Source organism: Fusarium falciforme, chromosome 8, assembly GCF_026873545.1.
Source record: "Fusarium falciforme chromosome 8, complete sequence".
In the NCBI taxonomy this organism is placed as follows: domain Eukaryota; kingdom Fungi; phylum Ascomycota; class Sordariomycetes; order Hypocreales; family Nectriaceae; genus Fusarium; species Fusarium falciforme.
In genome coordinates, this window is record NC_070551.1 from 1,735,828 (window position 1) to 1,753,185 (window position 17,358).

Below are 17,358 nucleotides of genomic sequence, written 5' to 3' on the forward strand. Positions count from 1 at the left end.
TAGGGGGTTGATACAATACTAGACCTGAAACCCTTCTTTGAGTGGCATAATAGACTGTGCCTCAAGCGTTGCCCACTTAAACCACCTTGCAACATCACTCACTACAAAAACAACCCCAATCAACATGACTATAACCAAGCAGACATATAGCCTACAAGACATAACCCACGAGGGTATATTCATGAGGAAAAGAGAAGGGAAGCAGAAATCGTATCCAAGCAGGAATGTGTATATTTGTCCAATGAGCCAAGAATACCCTATACCAAGTACACCAGTGATAGGGGATCTGTCCCCGAGTATGAACCCAAACGCCGATGCGCCAACAGAGTCAAAAAGAATACATGATGGAAAATGCAACCGATACCCCAGGTGAATCCCGCCTCATAATACCTGCCCCCGACGTCTCCATCGAGAACACTCTGATCCCGTCCAGGGGGAGGCCCGGTACGGAACCGATGCCAAAGGATCGACCACACAACCGCTTGTTTCGTCCGCCACACACATTTCTCTGCCACAGAATTCCGTAGAGACATAGCGGTGAAGCGTCGAGTGGTGTTTGACTCAGTCTCTCGGCTCCCTCTCCCTCTCCTTCTCCCGTTCCTCACCATCCTCCTTCTCCAGAGCAGTGCGCAGTCTCTCTTCCTGTCGCTTCCAGTGACTTCCCTCTTCGTAGTCGGCACTGATCTTCAAGGCTTTTCGTAGTCGCTCGCTCTCCTTGATCTTGGCGTCGGCCATCTCGTGAACTTGGTGTTGCTTGAACGCCTTCTTGGGTCCAGCACCCCTTCTACCGGAGTTCATCTCGGCAAGGAGCTTTTGTCGGAGCTCATCGCATCGTCTATCAATTTCCTCTTCGTCGACTCTGAACGAGAAAAGGTTAGTGCGATAGGCTCTTGTAGCTGGTGCTGGCGGTGGACGTACTCTTCCTCTTCTAGTTGATCTCTGAGATCAAAGACCTTAACTTCAACCTCGCGCTTGCGATCGTGCTCCAATATTCCCTTGTCTGGCTGTCGCTGCTTGTGCCGCAAGCTATCGAGGTCCTTGGGATACGGCGCGCCGTAGTCGCGGGGCTTGATGTGGGCGAGGTTTCGCTGGACGTAGCCAGAAGTACCACTGCCTCGGGGAGTGGAAAGACCGACGTTGTCAGACATGTTTGATGGAAAACAAATACGACTTGGGATTCGAGAAATTCGCAATCATAAACTCGAGTATGGAGGATGTATGTTTGTCTGTTCGTAAAGGTGGGCCTCGGTGATGTAGGTTCCTTGTCCGGAATGGAAGGCGGTGAGATAACAAATCGAGAGAAGGCGGCAGAATTGATAAGATACGCCCCAGAAACTGCCCCTCATGATGGAGGGGCAAGGAATATTTCTACAAGATTTGTAAGTGAGTCAAGCAGCCTCGAAGACATAAACGGAATCTTTTTGATCCTTAAATCGAATCTCATTCCCTTCAAATCAAGATTCTCAAGATTTCAAATTCAAGCTTCTCATCAGTTCCTTGGACCACCAGCGATGCCTCACTTGTCCGACTCCGCCTCTACTGGCAACGAAGGCAATGCGCCTGAGATTGTCTTTCCTCCTGTCACCAAGGATCATATCCAAAACTGCTCCTACGATTCCTGGTTTCCCAAGTTGAGGAGCTCATGTCTTAAGTCGAGAATTATTCCGCTGCCCCCATCATTCATCGAGTACCTTCATGAAGATGGTATCTTCCTAGCGGATGATGAAGAGACACCAACTGAGGCCGACGAGGAGTGGCACACTTCAGCAAGCACATCCACGAGGCCACCTGCACAGGATGCTGAATCTTCAGACGAGGAAGACGACGAATCTGAGAAATTACCCCCAAACCAGAGATTCCCAGAGACTCACAAGCTCATCAAGGAGAAGATCGCCGAGCTTGGCGGCGCCGTGGCACCAAAATTGAACTGGTCCTCACCCAAGGATGCCAAGTGGATATCGCCTCACCAGAACACGCTCAAGTGCACTTCCCCAAACGATATTTACCTCCTCCTCAAATCATCGTCCTTCATCTCTCACGATCTCGACCACGCCTTTGACGACTGCACTTCGGCTGCGCCTTCTCGACCATACGCCCCTATCCTTGTTCTACGGCCATTCTTCACGCCTCATGTGGCTCTAGAGTTCCGCTGCTTCGTCAAGCACCGATCCCTCGTTGGAATCTCGCAGAGAGACCTCAACCACTACGACTTTCTAGAAGGAATTCGGCCCCAACTGTGGCGCAAGATCAAGACCTTCTTCCGAGAGAAGCTGAGATTCACGTTTCCTGACGCCAGCTTCGTCTTTGACGTTTACGTACCAGAGAATTCTTTCGAGAAGGACGGTCTTGGTAGAGTGAGACTTATCGACATCAACCCCTGGGCGCCTCGAACAGACAGCCTTCTTTTCGGTTGGCAGGAGCTTCTTGAAATGGATGTCCCCAAGCCTCTGTATGGAACTTCGAGCAACGATGCGGGTGCGGATGTCAGTGGCGACGACACAGTGACCGAAGGCGAGGACGACGAGGAGGAAATTGAGTACCACCCCGAGATGGTTCCGGAGTTTAGGATCATTGAAAAGGACGACCCGGCGGCCTACAACTTCAGCAGCCCTCAGTACTCGGCACACAAGCTGCCAAAGGAGGTTGTAGATGCAAGTCTGGCGGGCGAGGGAGGATTGAGAGAGTTTGCGATGCAATGGAAGGAGATTACTGAGGGAAGAGGGGATGGAATCTGGGAGCAAGCTGGTGGAGCTGGAAGATAGAGATGAAGCTTCCAGTTGAGAGCCTGGATAGCTCTAGAGTCTGGATGATGGCTGGGCAGTGATGATAAGAGCCATTGTCTTTCTATGATGAACATACCTAGATAGAAGAAGAGCTGAATCGATTCCCTCCTTTATTGAGTACATGCCTCTTGTGCTGTATGGACTTACTGAACCTCGATTCCATGACTTGTTCGACTCTTTATGCAGCCAATCCCGGCTGCGCAATCCACTTCATTATCACATATCTGCATAGCACATCCACTGCCGTCCTCAGGCCAACCTCACATGCATCTCGTCGCGTATAGTGTGAAGAGACATCTGACGCGTATAGGCACTGTGCACTAGCCCAAACGCACGGACCCCGTTTCCTCGCTCACGCCCCAGGCCCTTGTTGTTGATCCCACAATTTCCCACCTGCTAAACACCTGCAACCAACCGTCTGACCCTGTCAACACACACTCACGATCTAAAATCACACCACCCACCCTTCTATTTCTCACCCGCCAAGATCTCTCTGTGTAAGCCTCATCTATCATTTGAATCTCTGATATCAGAATCATCTTCTAGACGATGCCGAAAGTCAGGACTAGCCGACGCGTCCCTGCGCACAGGCGCTCTACCCGCCCATCCTCTGCTCGTCCGAGTGCTTCTCGCCAGCAGTCCGAGTCTCCGGAGCAGCGAGAGCTTCGTGAGGATCGTGAGCGGCTTCGACCTCTCGAAGAGGCTGATGCCCTGATGGTGCAGCATCCCCAGGTTGGTAGCTTTACTGACATTCTCATGTCGCCTTCTCCTCTCGATGGACTGGGCATGGACATGTTCTGCGAGGATCATACCCAGTTTCCCGATGATCTCTCTCTTGCTAATCTCAACAACGGCGGTCCCGTTGGCGGCTCCTCCATGCCTCCTACGACCTCGCTTCACTTTGCCGGGTCTCAGGCCTCACTCACTACCACAGCCGCTCCGGCAGCCCCATCGTGGGCCTCTCCTCAGCCGAACTTGGCTGGTTTTGCCCTTGCTGTGGCGGGCCGCACTGCCGGAGAGATCGCTTTTCAAATCTATGGCCATGATATTAGAATCGACACAGCGCTATGCAGGAAGCTGGCAGGCGAACTCGCTATGCGGGATCCAATTCAGCGCCGACCTGAGACCAAGCTCAACATGGAGCGTCGCAGCAACGTCGAGGCTTTCCTCGGCTATGTCACTGGTGTGCCCGTCAGGAGAGCCTGCAAGAATTGCACCAAGGGACACGGCCCTTGGCATGAATGTGTCATCCTTGAAAACCAGTTGTGCGGCAGCTGCACCAACTGCTGGTTTAACGCCAGCGGCTCGCGATGCACCTTTCACGGTAAGTCAAGCACCCACCTTCGCTCATCGCTTTGGGCCTTGTCTTTGAGTCAATTCTAACACGATAACTTCTATCAGAGAGCAACCAAGCCAACGCAACCTATGCTCCTACCCCTGCTTGGAACACGGCCTCTAATGCCATGGCTATGCTCCCCAACATGATGCAAGCTTCTTCTACCCTTGCCCAACCCACATTGTCTTTCCCACAAGATTCTCCTTCCCAGCAATCTTCATCTTTTCCTCAGGCATCGCCTTTGCCCCTGGTCTCGTCTGCTCAGCAGTCTACATCTTTGGCCCAAGCCCCATCTTTGTCGCAGGCAAACTCGTCCTTCAACAACGCGCTTCAACCTGCGCATCAACCTTCTACCCCCCAACCCTCCCCTCCCGCCTACACTCTCCCCCCTCGACTGGATCCCAGCAACTAGAACTTGGCTGCACCGACCGGGCACTTGGTATCCCAGGCCATGAGAGATGTCACTACACTGTCTCGCAGAGACAGGCTTATTGCAAGAATTGAATCAGCCGCAGAGGAACTCGGAATGCGCATTGCCGAATACGATGAGTATCTTCAGACCCCCGAGGGCAGGAATGAGGAGCGTCTTTTCCAGGAGCAGACTCAGGGACGCATCGTGGAAGAGCAGCATGAGGAGCACAACCGTGCTACACCTGCTACTGCATCTGATGAGAGTATGGGAAACCCCAACTCGGACGACAGCGAGTATCGCTAGTCCTCATCCTCACTGAATGGATGTTCCACAGTGTCTTGCCTCTGTCGAAAACGGTCACAGCTTGCTATCACTGTCAAGCCATCACTGTCAAGTGACGCCCTTTCGACCGCATTGGTGGACAGTGGCTACGGGCCGTCAAGGCAAGAACCTACAACAAAAAAAAAGACAAGGTAAAGAACCGGTAAGTTCATGGTTCTTCTGTTCATGCACCAACCTCCTCCTAACCGGACCACACAGGTACAGTAGCTTTTGGCTTCCGAATATCCCAACTCGACTGTCAAAGAAAAGAGGAGCCGGCATCCGTCCGTCTGAGTTCAGAGATGCTCCTCGCCCGTTGAGGCACTGACAAGTTCTCGTTGGAGTACACACACCTTACACCTTGGATGAATCATCCTATACGAGAACATTCGCTCACAAGGCTGAGCTACAATCCCCTACTCGTTGCGACTGATTTTGCATTTCGATTTCCTAATCTTCTTTTCCTATTTTCTCCGGGCTCGAGTGGATTCCTTGCCCTTCATCAGATCGGTTCAACTACCTACCCATTGAGGTCACCTACATACCAACACACCCAACACGGCCTTTGCATATGGATTCGTTATTTCACCCACCAGATTAACAATTGGAAGCGAGCCCATGGATGCCTAATCAAGGTTTGTATTTCTCTGGATGTTTTACATGGACCCGGACTCCCTTTGGACCACATTGGAGATCTTTTGGATCTGTCTGGACCTGTTTTTTTCTTCTTCATATCGTTGTATCTGGATCAACCGGACGCGGACTCTACCAAGGAATGGACCCCAGGGATTTTGATGACACTGTAGCATGAGGACGGAGGTGGATGCTATGTATACTACTGTACGAGAACACAAATCACAAATCACAATAAGAAGGTTGATGGACATGTGCATGAACAGTTGTCTCGAGGCCAGAGATTAAAGTACATAGAAGGTTGCTATTGCATTTACGGCAGAAAGCCAATGTAGACATGAATTCACTTTCATCATAACGCTCAATATCTAGCTAGACATGGCCAATTCGTGAATTGTTTGGTTTACCCAACTGTTGGATGGGAAAAAGTCACATGACATCCACCTTTCAAGACATCCCATCACCAAAACGGCAACCGGTCAACTTGATGATCGAAGCAGCGATCCGGGTCTATCCAATATGACAAATCCCATGTCTCTCTGTGGTCTCAGACCATTTCTCCAGCCGCACACTTTTCAAAGAGTTCGTGGGAACCCACCTTCCAGGTTTGGTTCTCTGCGTGTCATCACTCTTGTCCCAGGAGAACAGACACTAGGGGAAGGGAACAAAAGAAACGTGAACCGCGGTCGACATGGAAAAAGCAAGCCGGCATGACATGTAGGAATTTCGCAATAAGCGGTGTGGCTGTTTCAAATACCAAAAAACAAGAGGCCAAAAAGTAAATCAACGACGCCAGAGCTGCGAGCGCAATATCAATCAATCAACTCAATCAGTCAACAAGTCAAAGCGTGGTAGGAAAAGAGTTTCGTAATTAAACAAAGTAGATGACCACCATCCTCCATCGCCCATACTGATCAGATGCAAATAGAGGCCCCATCAATCCTTTATCGTCCTTCATGCTTCTCTGGCGGCCCCCTTTCATCACTCCCATCACTCGCTTCATCTCCCTCGGCAGTCCGTGGGCGGCCGTGTCCACTGGCCTTCGCGGCCCCATCTTCTGTGGTCCAGCGGTCTTCAATTCTTTCTCCCTAATAAAAAAAAAAGACGTTTTGTGGTACAAAGCAACTCCCATCCATCAGCCCGCAAAATCCTTACAAAGAAAGGGAACCAAGGTCGACCTGGGGCGCAGCCAAAAGTACTATATCTGGCGTGATGGTTGGGGCGATAAGAAACAGGCGTCGACCAAGGCCGCGCCGTCTGCCCCGAGCTTCCGGCCCAATGGTATGACGAGTACAGTGAAGAAATCGTGAGCCATGTCCCCGTGGCCCATCTAAGCAGTGTCGTTATTAAGATCGAGGGTATTCGTGTTTTTGTGACAGCAAGAAAAATAAATCATTTAGATGAGACCGCAGAGACGAAGGTTCTCCTGGATGATGATGTCTGTTGCGCGTTAGCAGAGGATCGCGTTGTTAGTCTAGAAAAACTTACCATTGACGGCAGCCATGACGAAGCGGATCTGGGTGGTATCGGTTGCGCAGGTGAAGTGAGTGTAGATCTGCTTGGTCTCGTGCTGGTTCAAGCTGACGAAACGGTTCAGGATGTAGTCGCAGGCCGCAGCATAGTCGTCGCCACCCTCGTAGTCGGGGAAGTAGTTCTTCATGGGGCTGACAGGCAGCTTCTCCTTGAAGCGGTCGATCTTGTTGAGGAACAGGATAATCGATGTCTTGATGAACCACCTCGAGTTGCAGATGGAGTCGAACAGGGTCAGGGCCTCCTGCATTCGGTTGACTGTCTCATCTTCGAACAGAAGCTGATCGTACTCGGAGATGGCGACAAGGAAGAGGATGGTCGTAACGTTCTCGAAGCAGTGAATCCACTTCTTTCGCTCGGATCTTTGACCACCGACGTCGAACATTCTGTAGGTGAGGTCACCGATGATGAAAGTGGTCTCGGTGATACCAGTGGTCTTGACACGCGACCGGAGGACATCCTGATCATTAGGCATGTAGTCGGGGGCCGCAATTCGCGCGATGTTATCAAAGTAGCTATTCATGGTAAGCGAGGCGCAAGGGGTCATTGAGAGGAGCACATACTATCGGGCGGAGTCGTTCAGCTGATACTCTCGCGATCGCTTAAAGCACTCTTGCACACCACGATCCTTCCACAGGGCCTCGATGGCGCTGCCAACCTCCGGGGGGAGAACGTCGCCCTCGATCTGAGCGGGCTGCATGAAGATGGTCTGGACGTGGTACTCCATGCGCTGATCCTCGAGAGGAAGCTCGAGCGACTCCATGGCCTCGAGGATAACGCGCATTGACTGGACGGTGTTGCTGAAGATGATCTCCTTGAAGGATTCTCGCTCATCACGCGAGTAGCCACCCTCGTGGATGAGCTTCATCTGCTTGAGAATGGTAGACTTTCCGGATTCACCGGCACCTGACGCGACAGGTTAGAAGGTGTTCGCATGCGTGAGGATTGATCGAAGCGTCGTCGCTGGCGATGCGGTCGAATGGATAGAAAACATACCGAGAAGAAGCATCTTGATCTCGTTTCGCTGCATCATCTTATCCCTCTTGAGCTGGTTCTCAATCTCCTCGTTCCGGGCCTTGCCCTCCTTCTCCTCTGTGCTCATTCCGCAACCCATTGTGACTGTGGTGTGGCTGTCGCCTCGACGATGCTAAACAAATGCTTGAATGATGAGGTGAAACGGGACGAGACGAGACGACGCGATGTTTACGTTGGTCGTCGGGATCGCGCTGGTCTGGCTGGGACGGCCGGTGTCAGTGATAACGATGCTCGCGAGTCGTGGGTAAAGGAACGACTGGTAGGCGATGCAACAAGATGCGAAGGGTATAGGGAGAAAAAGAAAGAGGAAAGAGATGAGAGGAAGAAGCGAGACAAAGCGAAGGCGAGGTGAGGTGGAGTGAAGGAAGAGAAAAGGAGATGCAGAAGCAGCTTTTGGTGTAGCGCAGCAACTGGGGGGAGGAGGCTGCAATTTGGGGCACGACACACGAGTCGTGCCAACAAAGGCCCAGCCCGGGGCGGAATCTCTCGCGCCTCCCCTGGACCAGGGGGGAGGGGCCTGGCCTGGATGAGGGTCGGCCGGGGGGTGGAGAAGGGGGCGTGTGAAGCGAGCGAGCGAGCGAGCCTGGGGAGCGTGCGCGCTATGGATATGGATGCTATGCTGTGGTGATGGGAGATGGGCCGAGGAGACGGAGACAAAGCAGTGTAGTGGTTTGGACCTGTTGATGATGGGGCAATGCGGTGGAAGGTGAAGATGAGACAAACTGACCTAGGGTCACTTTCTCTTTGCAATGATCAATGTCGACTGATTGATTGATTTGATGGATGGATGGATGATGACAGAATACGGTTGACGAGGGCGGCAAATGCTACTTTTGGGTGGATGACGGACGATTGGTATTGATGCGCAACGCAAAGCAAAACAACGACGGGTGGGCGGATGGACGGATGGGCCAAAACTCCCGGGAGAGGAAATCCTAAAAGAGCGGAGGACTCGACAAGGACCTCCTGTAGTTGAGAGTTCGGATTGGATTGGAAAGGAGGGAAAGAAGCAGAAGAAGAGGATGCGAAAAAGAAGATGGATGGCCGGGGACACCGTGAACCTCTGGAGGGGGGAAGTGGAAGGGAGAGGCGTGGGCTGGGCTGGGATGGCTTGATGGAAGCAGTGGAGAGAAATGACGGGAGGTACTCGACAATTGCGGCAAACTCGCGTGCATCTGCATGTACCCTTTTTTCTGTCAGCAGCCAAAACACCACCCTCGAGGTACCATCCCATTGGGCCCAAGCTGCTAATTCATTTACAGCGAGGGAGATGCTGGTCCTTACTGGCCGTCCCCCAAAGATTAGGTCATTCCCGTTAATTATTAGAGTGCTGGGCCACTGTAGCTGCAGCAGAGATGCTAGCGAGCGCGATGTACCTCTGCTTGCGCCAAAGCGGATGGCCGCCCAGGGAAAAAGAGCCAAGGACCTAGCAACCTCCAAGGGCCACCCTGGGGGACGCAGGCGGATCCTCCAGGGACCCGACCCTCAATGCACTCCATTATGGACTGCACCACCAGCCATCAGCGCACTTGAAGGAGATTAAGAATGAAGCCGAAGGGACGCCAGGTCGCTACAGGAAACCGCCTAAACCTGGGCCTGGCTGGTCTACAGCACCAGCCTCGGTACGGTACCCGGGCTCATGACCTGCACCCAGTCTAGCTCCAGGTACCGCGCCAGACTCAACTCATCCGGGGTCCTCCAGAGGTATACATGAGCCTCTGCTCTCGGCCGGGTATACAGTGTGCATCTCCTGAGCGCAGCCCTGAGCTCGGGGCCTCCCCCGTCCACTAATGCCAGAGATGCTTCCACTGGACCCCATGTCACGGTCGATCCATCAATTGAGCTGCAGCGAAGTCCTCACTGGTTGCTGAGCCAGAGAGGGCCTCTGCGCTGTTGACGCACAGTGCTGTTGATGTGATGCTCCTGCTGCTGCACAACGCGCATCTGCGCCTGCGCCTGCGTCTTGCCCTCTGTTCCACCGTTTCTCTGCATCCATCCTCGAGGCTGTGAGAGTCTTGCTCTGCGAGGAGAGACGCAGGGCGGACGAGAGGAAGCGAGGAGGATGGACGAAAACAAGGGGGAAAGCCTTGTGTGCCAGCGGGCTTTTGGGGGGCACGATATTGCATCCCAGAGAGAGCACACAGATGGAGACATGCGCAGATACCTAAGACCTCGTGAACACGACACGACACGATCGCTTCAGCTTCAGCCGCGGCCATGTCCGAGTTTCTTGCTCCTTCTCATCAGTCCTCTTCCGGGGGGGCAAGCACCAGCACAAGCACCAATTCAAAAAGCTGGCCCACGGTGGAGAAATGGATGGTGCCATTTGCTTGGCTGGTGGATATGGATCCATGGATGGAAGATGGCTTTTCTGGATGGAAGCAAGCATCTGAGCGAGCCGGTCTCGTCAGCTAATCAACCAACGTCCCTGCGCCGAACCGATTGGCAACTGGGCCTTGCGCCCGCTAATAATAAGGGGACGCACGATACAACACCTTCCATCTCTTCCATCCATCCATCCATCCATCCCCATCGCCGCTTGCAGAACAACTTGGCTTTGATGGCGGGTGGAGAAGCTCATCCCACTAGACGGTCCATCCATGACCTGTCCCCCTGGGGTATAGCGCCGTCCCCTTTCAGCAGCTCGACCGGGGGCAGGATGATCATGAAAGGCCATTAACAGAATCAAGAGAATGTCTTGAGAGAAGCGGATGCCCGGAAAGGGTCGTTGTTGTTGTCGCGCTTCTTTCCTCTCTCTCTCTCGATTCTGTCGCAAACTCGATGCGGCAAGGCGAGACATTGCAGTTTGGCCGCCCTGCGTAGAGACAACCCCATTCAATGTCTTGTCTTCGCTCGAAACGAAGTGAAAGTGCAAAAAAGAGGTACTTGACCGGGGCGCGTGGGCGTGTACCTCGGACAAGGACATGACGGTGACCGTACTGTACGGAGAAGTGATCCGCAGGAAAATAGGGGGTGTGAACTGTGGAGTTGTTCCAGCTTTCTTTCTTCGATGCACGACGGCTAAGGCTGGCTCGGTTTTGGAGAGATGGGCAAGATGGGACATCCAGCCAACCATCAAACACAAAGGCCTTGGAGTCGAAACGTCGTCCATATTGGGATCCTCTCCGTATCAAGTTCCAAACGCCCAGACGAGATGGTGGATGGAGTTGCAGCTGTCTCTCGAAACAATGCATCAAGTCACGTCAACCTGGTCCGTTGGGACACTCTCAAACAACGGCAGCCCGCAGCAGGTGGCATATCTGCTGGGCGTTATAAGTGCCCTGCCCTTAACATGCGGTCGTAGGTTGCTTCTGTAACCTCCCCGCCTTGCCTGACGACGGTGAAGCTTCTCTCTCTCGGGGAACTGAACTGGTCGTCCGGTGTTGCGATTGGTCAGCTTGAACGGACTCAAAGCAACAAGGGCCCTCCTCTGAGACGAGACTCTAGAACCGTGTTATTATCGCCCTTGCCTTGCATTACTCAGGGTTGCGCTCTGAAGGAATAGACGGTAGTAGTCACATCATTGCCAAGGTTGATACGCGGCTGCCGACATGCCGTTACAGGTCCCAGTAATCACTTACAGTACATGGCCTGTAGATGTTCGTGCCTCAATTGATTGCTTCTTCGAGAAACACATGTAGACAGACACCCACAAACAAAGCTGAGAGACAAATCTCGGATGGTGGCATCGAGGCTTTTCCGTGCCGCTCCCGTCACCCAGTCCAGCCCGCGTCTATCCCATTGTCTCTGGTTCACGGGAATCTCTACTTCCTGCCGTCTTCCGTCACGGTTCACAATTAGAGCTTGGAGGTCTCTTCCCGTGAGCCCACATCCATAACCAGATGTTCGCCGGCTAGCAACAACCACGCTCCTCTCACACACACGGACCACTGAAGCTCCTTGCCTCCTGACCGGGGTCTCCCTGGCTGATGGATCCCCTCTCTGGGTCCTCTCGTCCTCCGTCCCAGGCGCTACCAAAGGGGGGATCGCCCGAGCGCGGCCGGGGTCATGGTGGTCCATGGGATAGGTTGGTCCACTAGCAGCAGTGGCCGGCAGAGAAGCAATCTAGAAGGGGGCTTTCCTCCATTTTCGATGCGATCCTCATGCACCATCATCCCCGTTTCATTGCTTTTTTTCTCCATCTGACCTGTTCGATTTGAGGATGCTGCACTTTGTCCTTGGGTGACTGACGTTTTTGACTGCTGACACCTGTGAGTGATGGGATATTTAAAACAGAGGGCTGACATGCCATGGATGATAGCTCTTTAGTAGGGCGTGGTCTGTCTGTATCCATCCGCGGCATGTACTGGTTGTTTGTCTCGCTGACGCCGAGGCTACTGTACCGAACAAGGCTCTCTCAATGCAGAGAAACGCCACATATGCGCCGTGCGACGCTCAATTCGTGACACAAGGTGCGTCCCGTGTCTCGTCGGGGTTTAAGTGGTTCTCTCTTGTTCGGCATAAACCCAGACTCTGGTGAAGGCATTGGATGGGATGGGAATTTGTAGCAGAACCAACAGGAAATGTCGTGGGCTCTCAGGCCATCCGTTGCAAGCATGGGGGGAACCTAGTGAAGCTCTAAACAAAGTCCTGCCTGCATATTTACCGGTCTCCGGAACCTGGCAAGAAGCTCCATCTCGCGTCGATCAACAACGGAGCCGCTCAGGGCCAGGGGACTTGTTCGTCTGGTTTTACACGCATCGAACGACCAGAGCCTTGGCTTCTAATTGCATAGTTGCAGCAGCACGTATGTATTGCCCACGGGTTCCATCGACGAGTTTACTGCGATCGACAAGACGGACCATCGCGGAGAAGACGGCTTACAGATGATCTACCAGCTTCAGCCAGCCTCCCCATCGTCCCTGTCAGTTCAAACGGAGGAGAGTTTCTCGGTCACTTTGAGGAGCGGCCTGAGTCAAGCATGGTGGACTGATTGGCCTCTTCGTCCCATCTCCGCGTCAGTCTGTGCTGCCAGCAGATGATGCTTGCTCGAGCAGACGCCACAGAGAAACTTCCCCCCTTCCCACGGGAGAGGCCCTCGGCGATGCCTTCTCATTGGCGTCTACAGCTTGTTAGTGGACGTAGAAGCCCGCAACGGCCCACTCGAGGCTTGGCCGGTGGTGATCAGACCTTCTCCTCCGATGAGTGTCTGCGGTTGGTCTCTCTTGTTGCGCTGCAGAAACGGGAGCAACAAAAGAACAAAGGACCTCTCCACTATGATGGACATTGTCTGTCGATTTGCAAGACGCGCCCTGTTTTACTGATGGTAACAGTATCCTTGCTCCAGATCTCCGGCTCCGGGCACGCGGAGTTGGAGATCCTCATCTCCATCGCTGGCGGCCTTGGGGTTCGGGTCACGCTACGCGGGCGCGCTGCTGCGTCCGTTTCGACCGCTGATACTCTCTGCTTACTGCACTATGCACACTGCGTCAACGTTGGATTGCACTTGCCATCGAGAGTCTCCATCTTGGGGATAGATCCTTGCCTTGCCTGTTGTAGATGGTTGCATACATAGACTTCTATTTCAGCAACTTAAACGGTTCCAGCCCTCGGACCCCCCCCCCCAAATCTCGCCTCAACTTTTCCGATTAAATAAGGCAATTTCACAGACGCCGAAGCTATTCAGCCTTGGACAATGTGGCAGTGGAGACTGCTATTTTCTAGACCCGTTCCTCAGACAGGGAGGCCACATGGCACACGTTCTCCTTTTTCGATCCGCCATGCCATGCCCTCATCTTACCAGCCTCTGGACAGGGAGTGTGTGTGATATATCATCAAACGCTCTCTCACTCTATAAAACTCTTCTGCGAACCCCCCTTGGACGTCATGGACTGCACGACGCACCGAGGAAAAACGGGTGCTAAGACGTGCGTCGTGCCACACAATGCAGCAGGCCGCTAGGTTTGAGGGACACGCATATTTTGTTTCCAACTGCCACACCCGCCAGCGTATCGAGTTGATGCTGGACCTGGACGCCTTCTGGCTCTGAGTGGTCGGTTGCTCTCGCATCCGTATATGCCGTTCGTGCGTGTTACGGCAGATCTGATACTGGCGTCCATGCCCCGATAGCATAGACAGCTACTTGTGGGTGAAACGGAACATGTATCAACCTTTTCTCTCTTCCAAGGGAATCCCAAGTTTGATCTCTCATCTCCCCATCGAGAAGTCATGTGTAGCGCCATCCAAATCAAGCAAGTTTCTTCGGGACATGATATCTACGGCATGGAAGCCAAGTATGTTCAACGCTCAGCCTGCCTGTCCCATACTATGAATTCCACATCCATGGTTCGGATCTTTTTTTCCACTCTGCTCACGCTTAACCAGGCTATCGGAGCCCGGGAATTAACCATGGTTTACATCTTACTCCGGATTTCGATCCGGGGTGTTTGACATACTTTCGGTATCCCCGACGAGATGGCTCGCACCTTGCCTGAAGGGGTGTTTCAAGTCGACAAACCTCTTGCCTCGGGGGCGTCTGAACCAAGCTGTGAATCAACGCAGACTGGCGAATCATCCAACATGCCGAGGGCAAGGTTCAACGGCATTGAAATTGTCGTCGTCCCGGCGTGTCTAGCAACCTTTGTCGGGTCGTGATTCGGTTTAGCCAGTTGCTTGGGGAAACCTTGTTTAACTCCGATCCAAAGCCAGAGCGGCTGAGGCGGTTGAGCCATCACACGAGGTTCTAGGCATGGAATAGAGACAAGAGTGAGTCTTGTTCCAGGCCCAGCCACGACTCATCTCGTGGAGAGAGCAAACACGAGACCAAGCCCAGAGCTGCTGCGTGGCAGGGACCCTACCAGTATCTGACACGGGAGGGATATTGACATTGGTTACTGACAGGCATAGGATCTACCAAGTGGCTGCCTCTCAGCAAGCCACTCCACTTGAAGTTGAGATTGCCAGTTCGAAATGCCCGGCAAAAGCAAGTTTTAAAGAAGGGTTGCTGCCGATCGTATTATGCCCGGGGGTGGGCAAGCTGCAGTCGCAGCATCAGCAGCATCAGAACCATCAGACAAGCGCCGGTCATGGTCAAGGCGTCTTTCTGCTAGGTGGCGTGCGGGTCGGATTCCGCAGTTTGGGAATGGAGGCTGAAGGAGGTTCCATTTGCTATCAATCAAGTACCGATCTGCCACCTGCCTCCCACGGCATAGGCATGAACCGAATTCTCCTTTTGAGTTTGGATCCTTTGCGGGGTGCCTCGCTCCGGTGACCTGGCCTGGGTTCGGGTGGCTTGAGGGCTGGCTTGCATGTTGCCGGCCGCGAGGCTTTAGGGTTTTCGAGACATGTGATGTGAATGCTTGGAGGTTGGTGGCAGTGGTTTCTTCAGGATGGTCGAAGAATTGGCCTTTGTTCAGCTGTTTCAGGCGTCGTGGAAAGACTATGCCAAGAGACGGGTTGGCAGTTGGTTGTCAACCGTCTCTTCATGGATGCTTCTGTAGTAGCTCGGCACTATTCGAAACAACTACGAGGAATGAAGAATAATGGCCAACGTAGTAGTTGAGTGGAGTTGACTTTGAACTGAATCAGTTTGCAGGCTGGGCGAGGTTACATATCCAGTAGCTCGGATCAGATTCAGATCCAGATGGATAGATTTATGAGATCCAGCTAACATGTTCCCTCCCGTGCTTTGGCGTCTATAGCGGCGAGCTGCTATCCCAAAACATAGGAGCTGTCATTTAATTAATTGTCTGTGATGGGTGGATGTTGTCACCTACTGTCACCTACTGTCACCTCACAAGATGGATGCTCCCACCAACAACAATTTGGATGGGATGGAAATGCTGCGGCAGTGCAAGCCAAGGCGCGGGCCGCCAGAAACGCCCGGAGCCCCCCCCTGTGCTCTTTTATTACTGGGTCTCATTAGGGACGGTATCCAACTGGAATCCCCCAAGTCTACGCCCATCTTGGCACTATCTTGGCGGCGCCACCACCACATTTCTGTCCACCTTGGATCTCGAAACCCCAACCCAAAGCATTGTTTATTTTTTGATCTGATAGGGTGACGGAGACGTCTAGGACGCTACCGGGAGCTGAACTGGAACGAAGGAGCCCATAATAGAGCCGGCAATTCATTTACTCCCATCATGTCTATTCCCATGCACCGGCTGGGCGGTCGCGGTACGTCCATGCGTTTTGCGCCGGAAGGAGAGGGCGTCGCGGTGTAGCAGAGCTTCATCTGAGATGAGCTGAGGGCTGGAGGCTGACCCTTGGACCTAACTAACTCGTGCAGCCTTTGCCCACGATGACGATGACATTGAGCAAGAGTACGATCGCCTGAGAGACTTGGCGCGAGCCGAAGCTGAGAAGCGCAACGACTGCTTCGCCCGCGTGAGTCCCCATCTCCATCCCCGCGATGCGCCGCGATGCGATGCGCATTTAGCACTGCTACCCTACCTTACCCTTGCTTAACCTGAGCTGACCTTCTATCTAGTCCCGCCAGGCCTATGAAGACGGCGATGGCGCCGCCGCAAAGGAGCTCTCCAACGAGGGCAAGGCGCACGCCGCCCGCATGGACGACTACAACCAGCAAGCCTCCGACTTCATCTTCCGCGAGAACAACGCCGACGGGCGCGTCGAGCCCGACGCGATCGACCTGCACGGCCAGTTCGTCGAGGAGGCCGAGCGCATCCTCGAGGACCGCATCCGCGCCGACCAGGCCAACGGCCAGACGCACCTGATCGCCATCGTCGGCAAGGGCAACCACTCGAGCGGCGGCGTCCAGCGCATCAAGCCCAAGGTCGAGGAGCTGTGCCAGGAGCTCGGCTTGCAGTACCGCACCGACGAGGACAATGTCGGCCGCATCATCATCAACCTCCAGGGCGGTGAGCCGCTGCCGCCCAGCCATGGGGGTGGCTACTCGGGGTATCACGGTGGTCACCACCAGCAGCAGCAGCAGCAGCATCACCAGCCTCAGCAGCAGGAGAACGACGAGGTTGGGCAGTTCGTCGAGAAGCAGCTGCCGTGGCTCCTGCAGAAGCTGGAGAAGCACTGCTGTGTGGTTATGTGAGGAGCTGGGGATGCTGCTACGAGCTGTCCCTTGTGGACTGCTTGTCTGAGCTTATTGAATATGCCAATATTCTAGGGGCTCTAAAGTTACGTTGGAAATGTCTAATATGATCTTGTACATGCAAGGCATGGCGTATGGCCAGCCATCTGAAAAAGCATAGAGGACTATAGACGGAGGTATGAGACAACGGATAGTTAAGCATTCATGTATTCAAGATACCAAGCAAACATCGGTTTGCACTCTATTTCAACACAAGTATTTTTTACATCTACATCACAAGTCCTGTAAAAAATCTCACTCT

At 53.4% G+C, this 17,358-nt stretch overlaps 4 protein-coding genes across 4 annotated transcripts; 2 read left to right on the top strand and 2 right to left on the bottom strand.

Moving 5' to 3' along the window:
• Positions 1-561: 561 nt before the first annotated feature.
• Positions 562-1,148, bottom strand: NCS54_01037200 (Pre-mRNA-splicing factor CWC21; the record flags this gene model as incomplete). Its single annotated transcript, XM_053155682.1, has 2 exons — positions 562-859; positions 919-1,148. 2 exons carry the CDS (start codon positions 1,146-1,148, stop codon positions 562-564), a joined length of 528 nt encoding a protein of 175 aa, XP_053011657.1.
• A 240-nt stretch (positions 1,149-1,388) lies between these two features.
• Positions 1,389-2,762, top strand: NCS54_01037300 (Hypothetical protein; the record flags this gene model as incomplete). The annotated part of the gene is made up of 1 exon (XM_053155683.1): positions 1,389-2,762. The coding sequence occupies exon 1, from the start codon at positions 1,512-1,514 to the stop codon at positions 2,760-2,762; it is 1,251 nt and encodes a 416-aa protein (XP_053011658.1). The 5' UTR covers positions 1,389-1,511.
• Positions 2,763-6,881: 4,119 nt separating this feature from the next.
• NCS54_01037400 (Hypothetical protein) lies at positions 6,882-8,129 on the bottom strand (the record flags this gene model as incomplete). The annotated part of the gene is made up of 4 exons (XM_053155684.1): positions 6,882-6,925; positions 6,974-7,530; positions 7,579-7,921; positions 8,012-8,129. 4 exons carry the CDS (start codon positions 8,127-8,129, stop codon positions 6,882-6,884), a joined length of 1,062 nt encoding a protein of 353 aa, XP_053011659.1.
• Positions 8,130-16,134: 8,005 nt separating this feature from the next.
• On the top strand, positions 16,135-17,057 carry NCS54_01037500 (Smr domain-containing protein; the record flags this gene model as incomplete). Its single annotated transcript, XM_053155685.1, has 3 exons — positions 16,135-16,168; positions 16,281-16,378; positions 16,482-17,057. 3 exons carry the CDS (start codon positions 16,135-16,137, stop codon positions 17,055-17,057), a joined length of 708 nt encoding a protein of 235 aa, XP_053011660.1.
• Between the last annotated feature and the right edge of the window lie 301 nt (positions 17,058-17,358).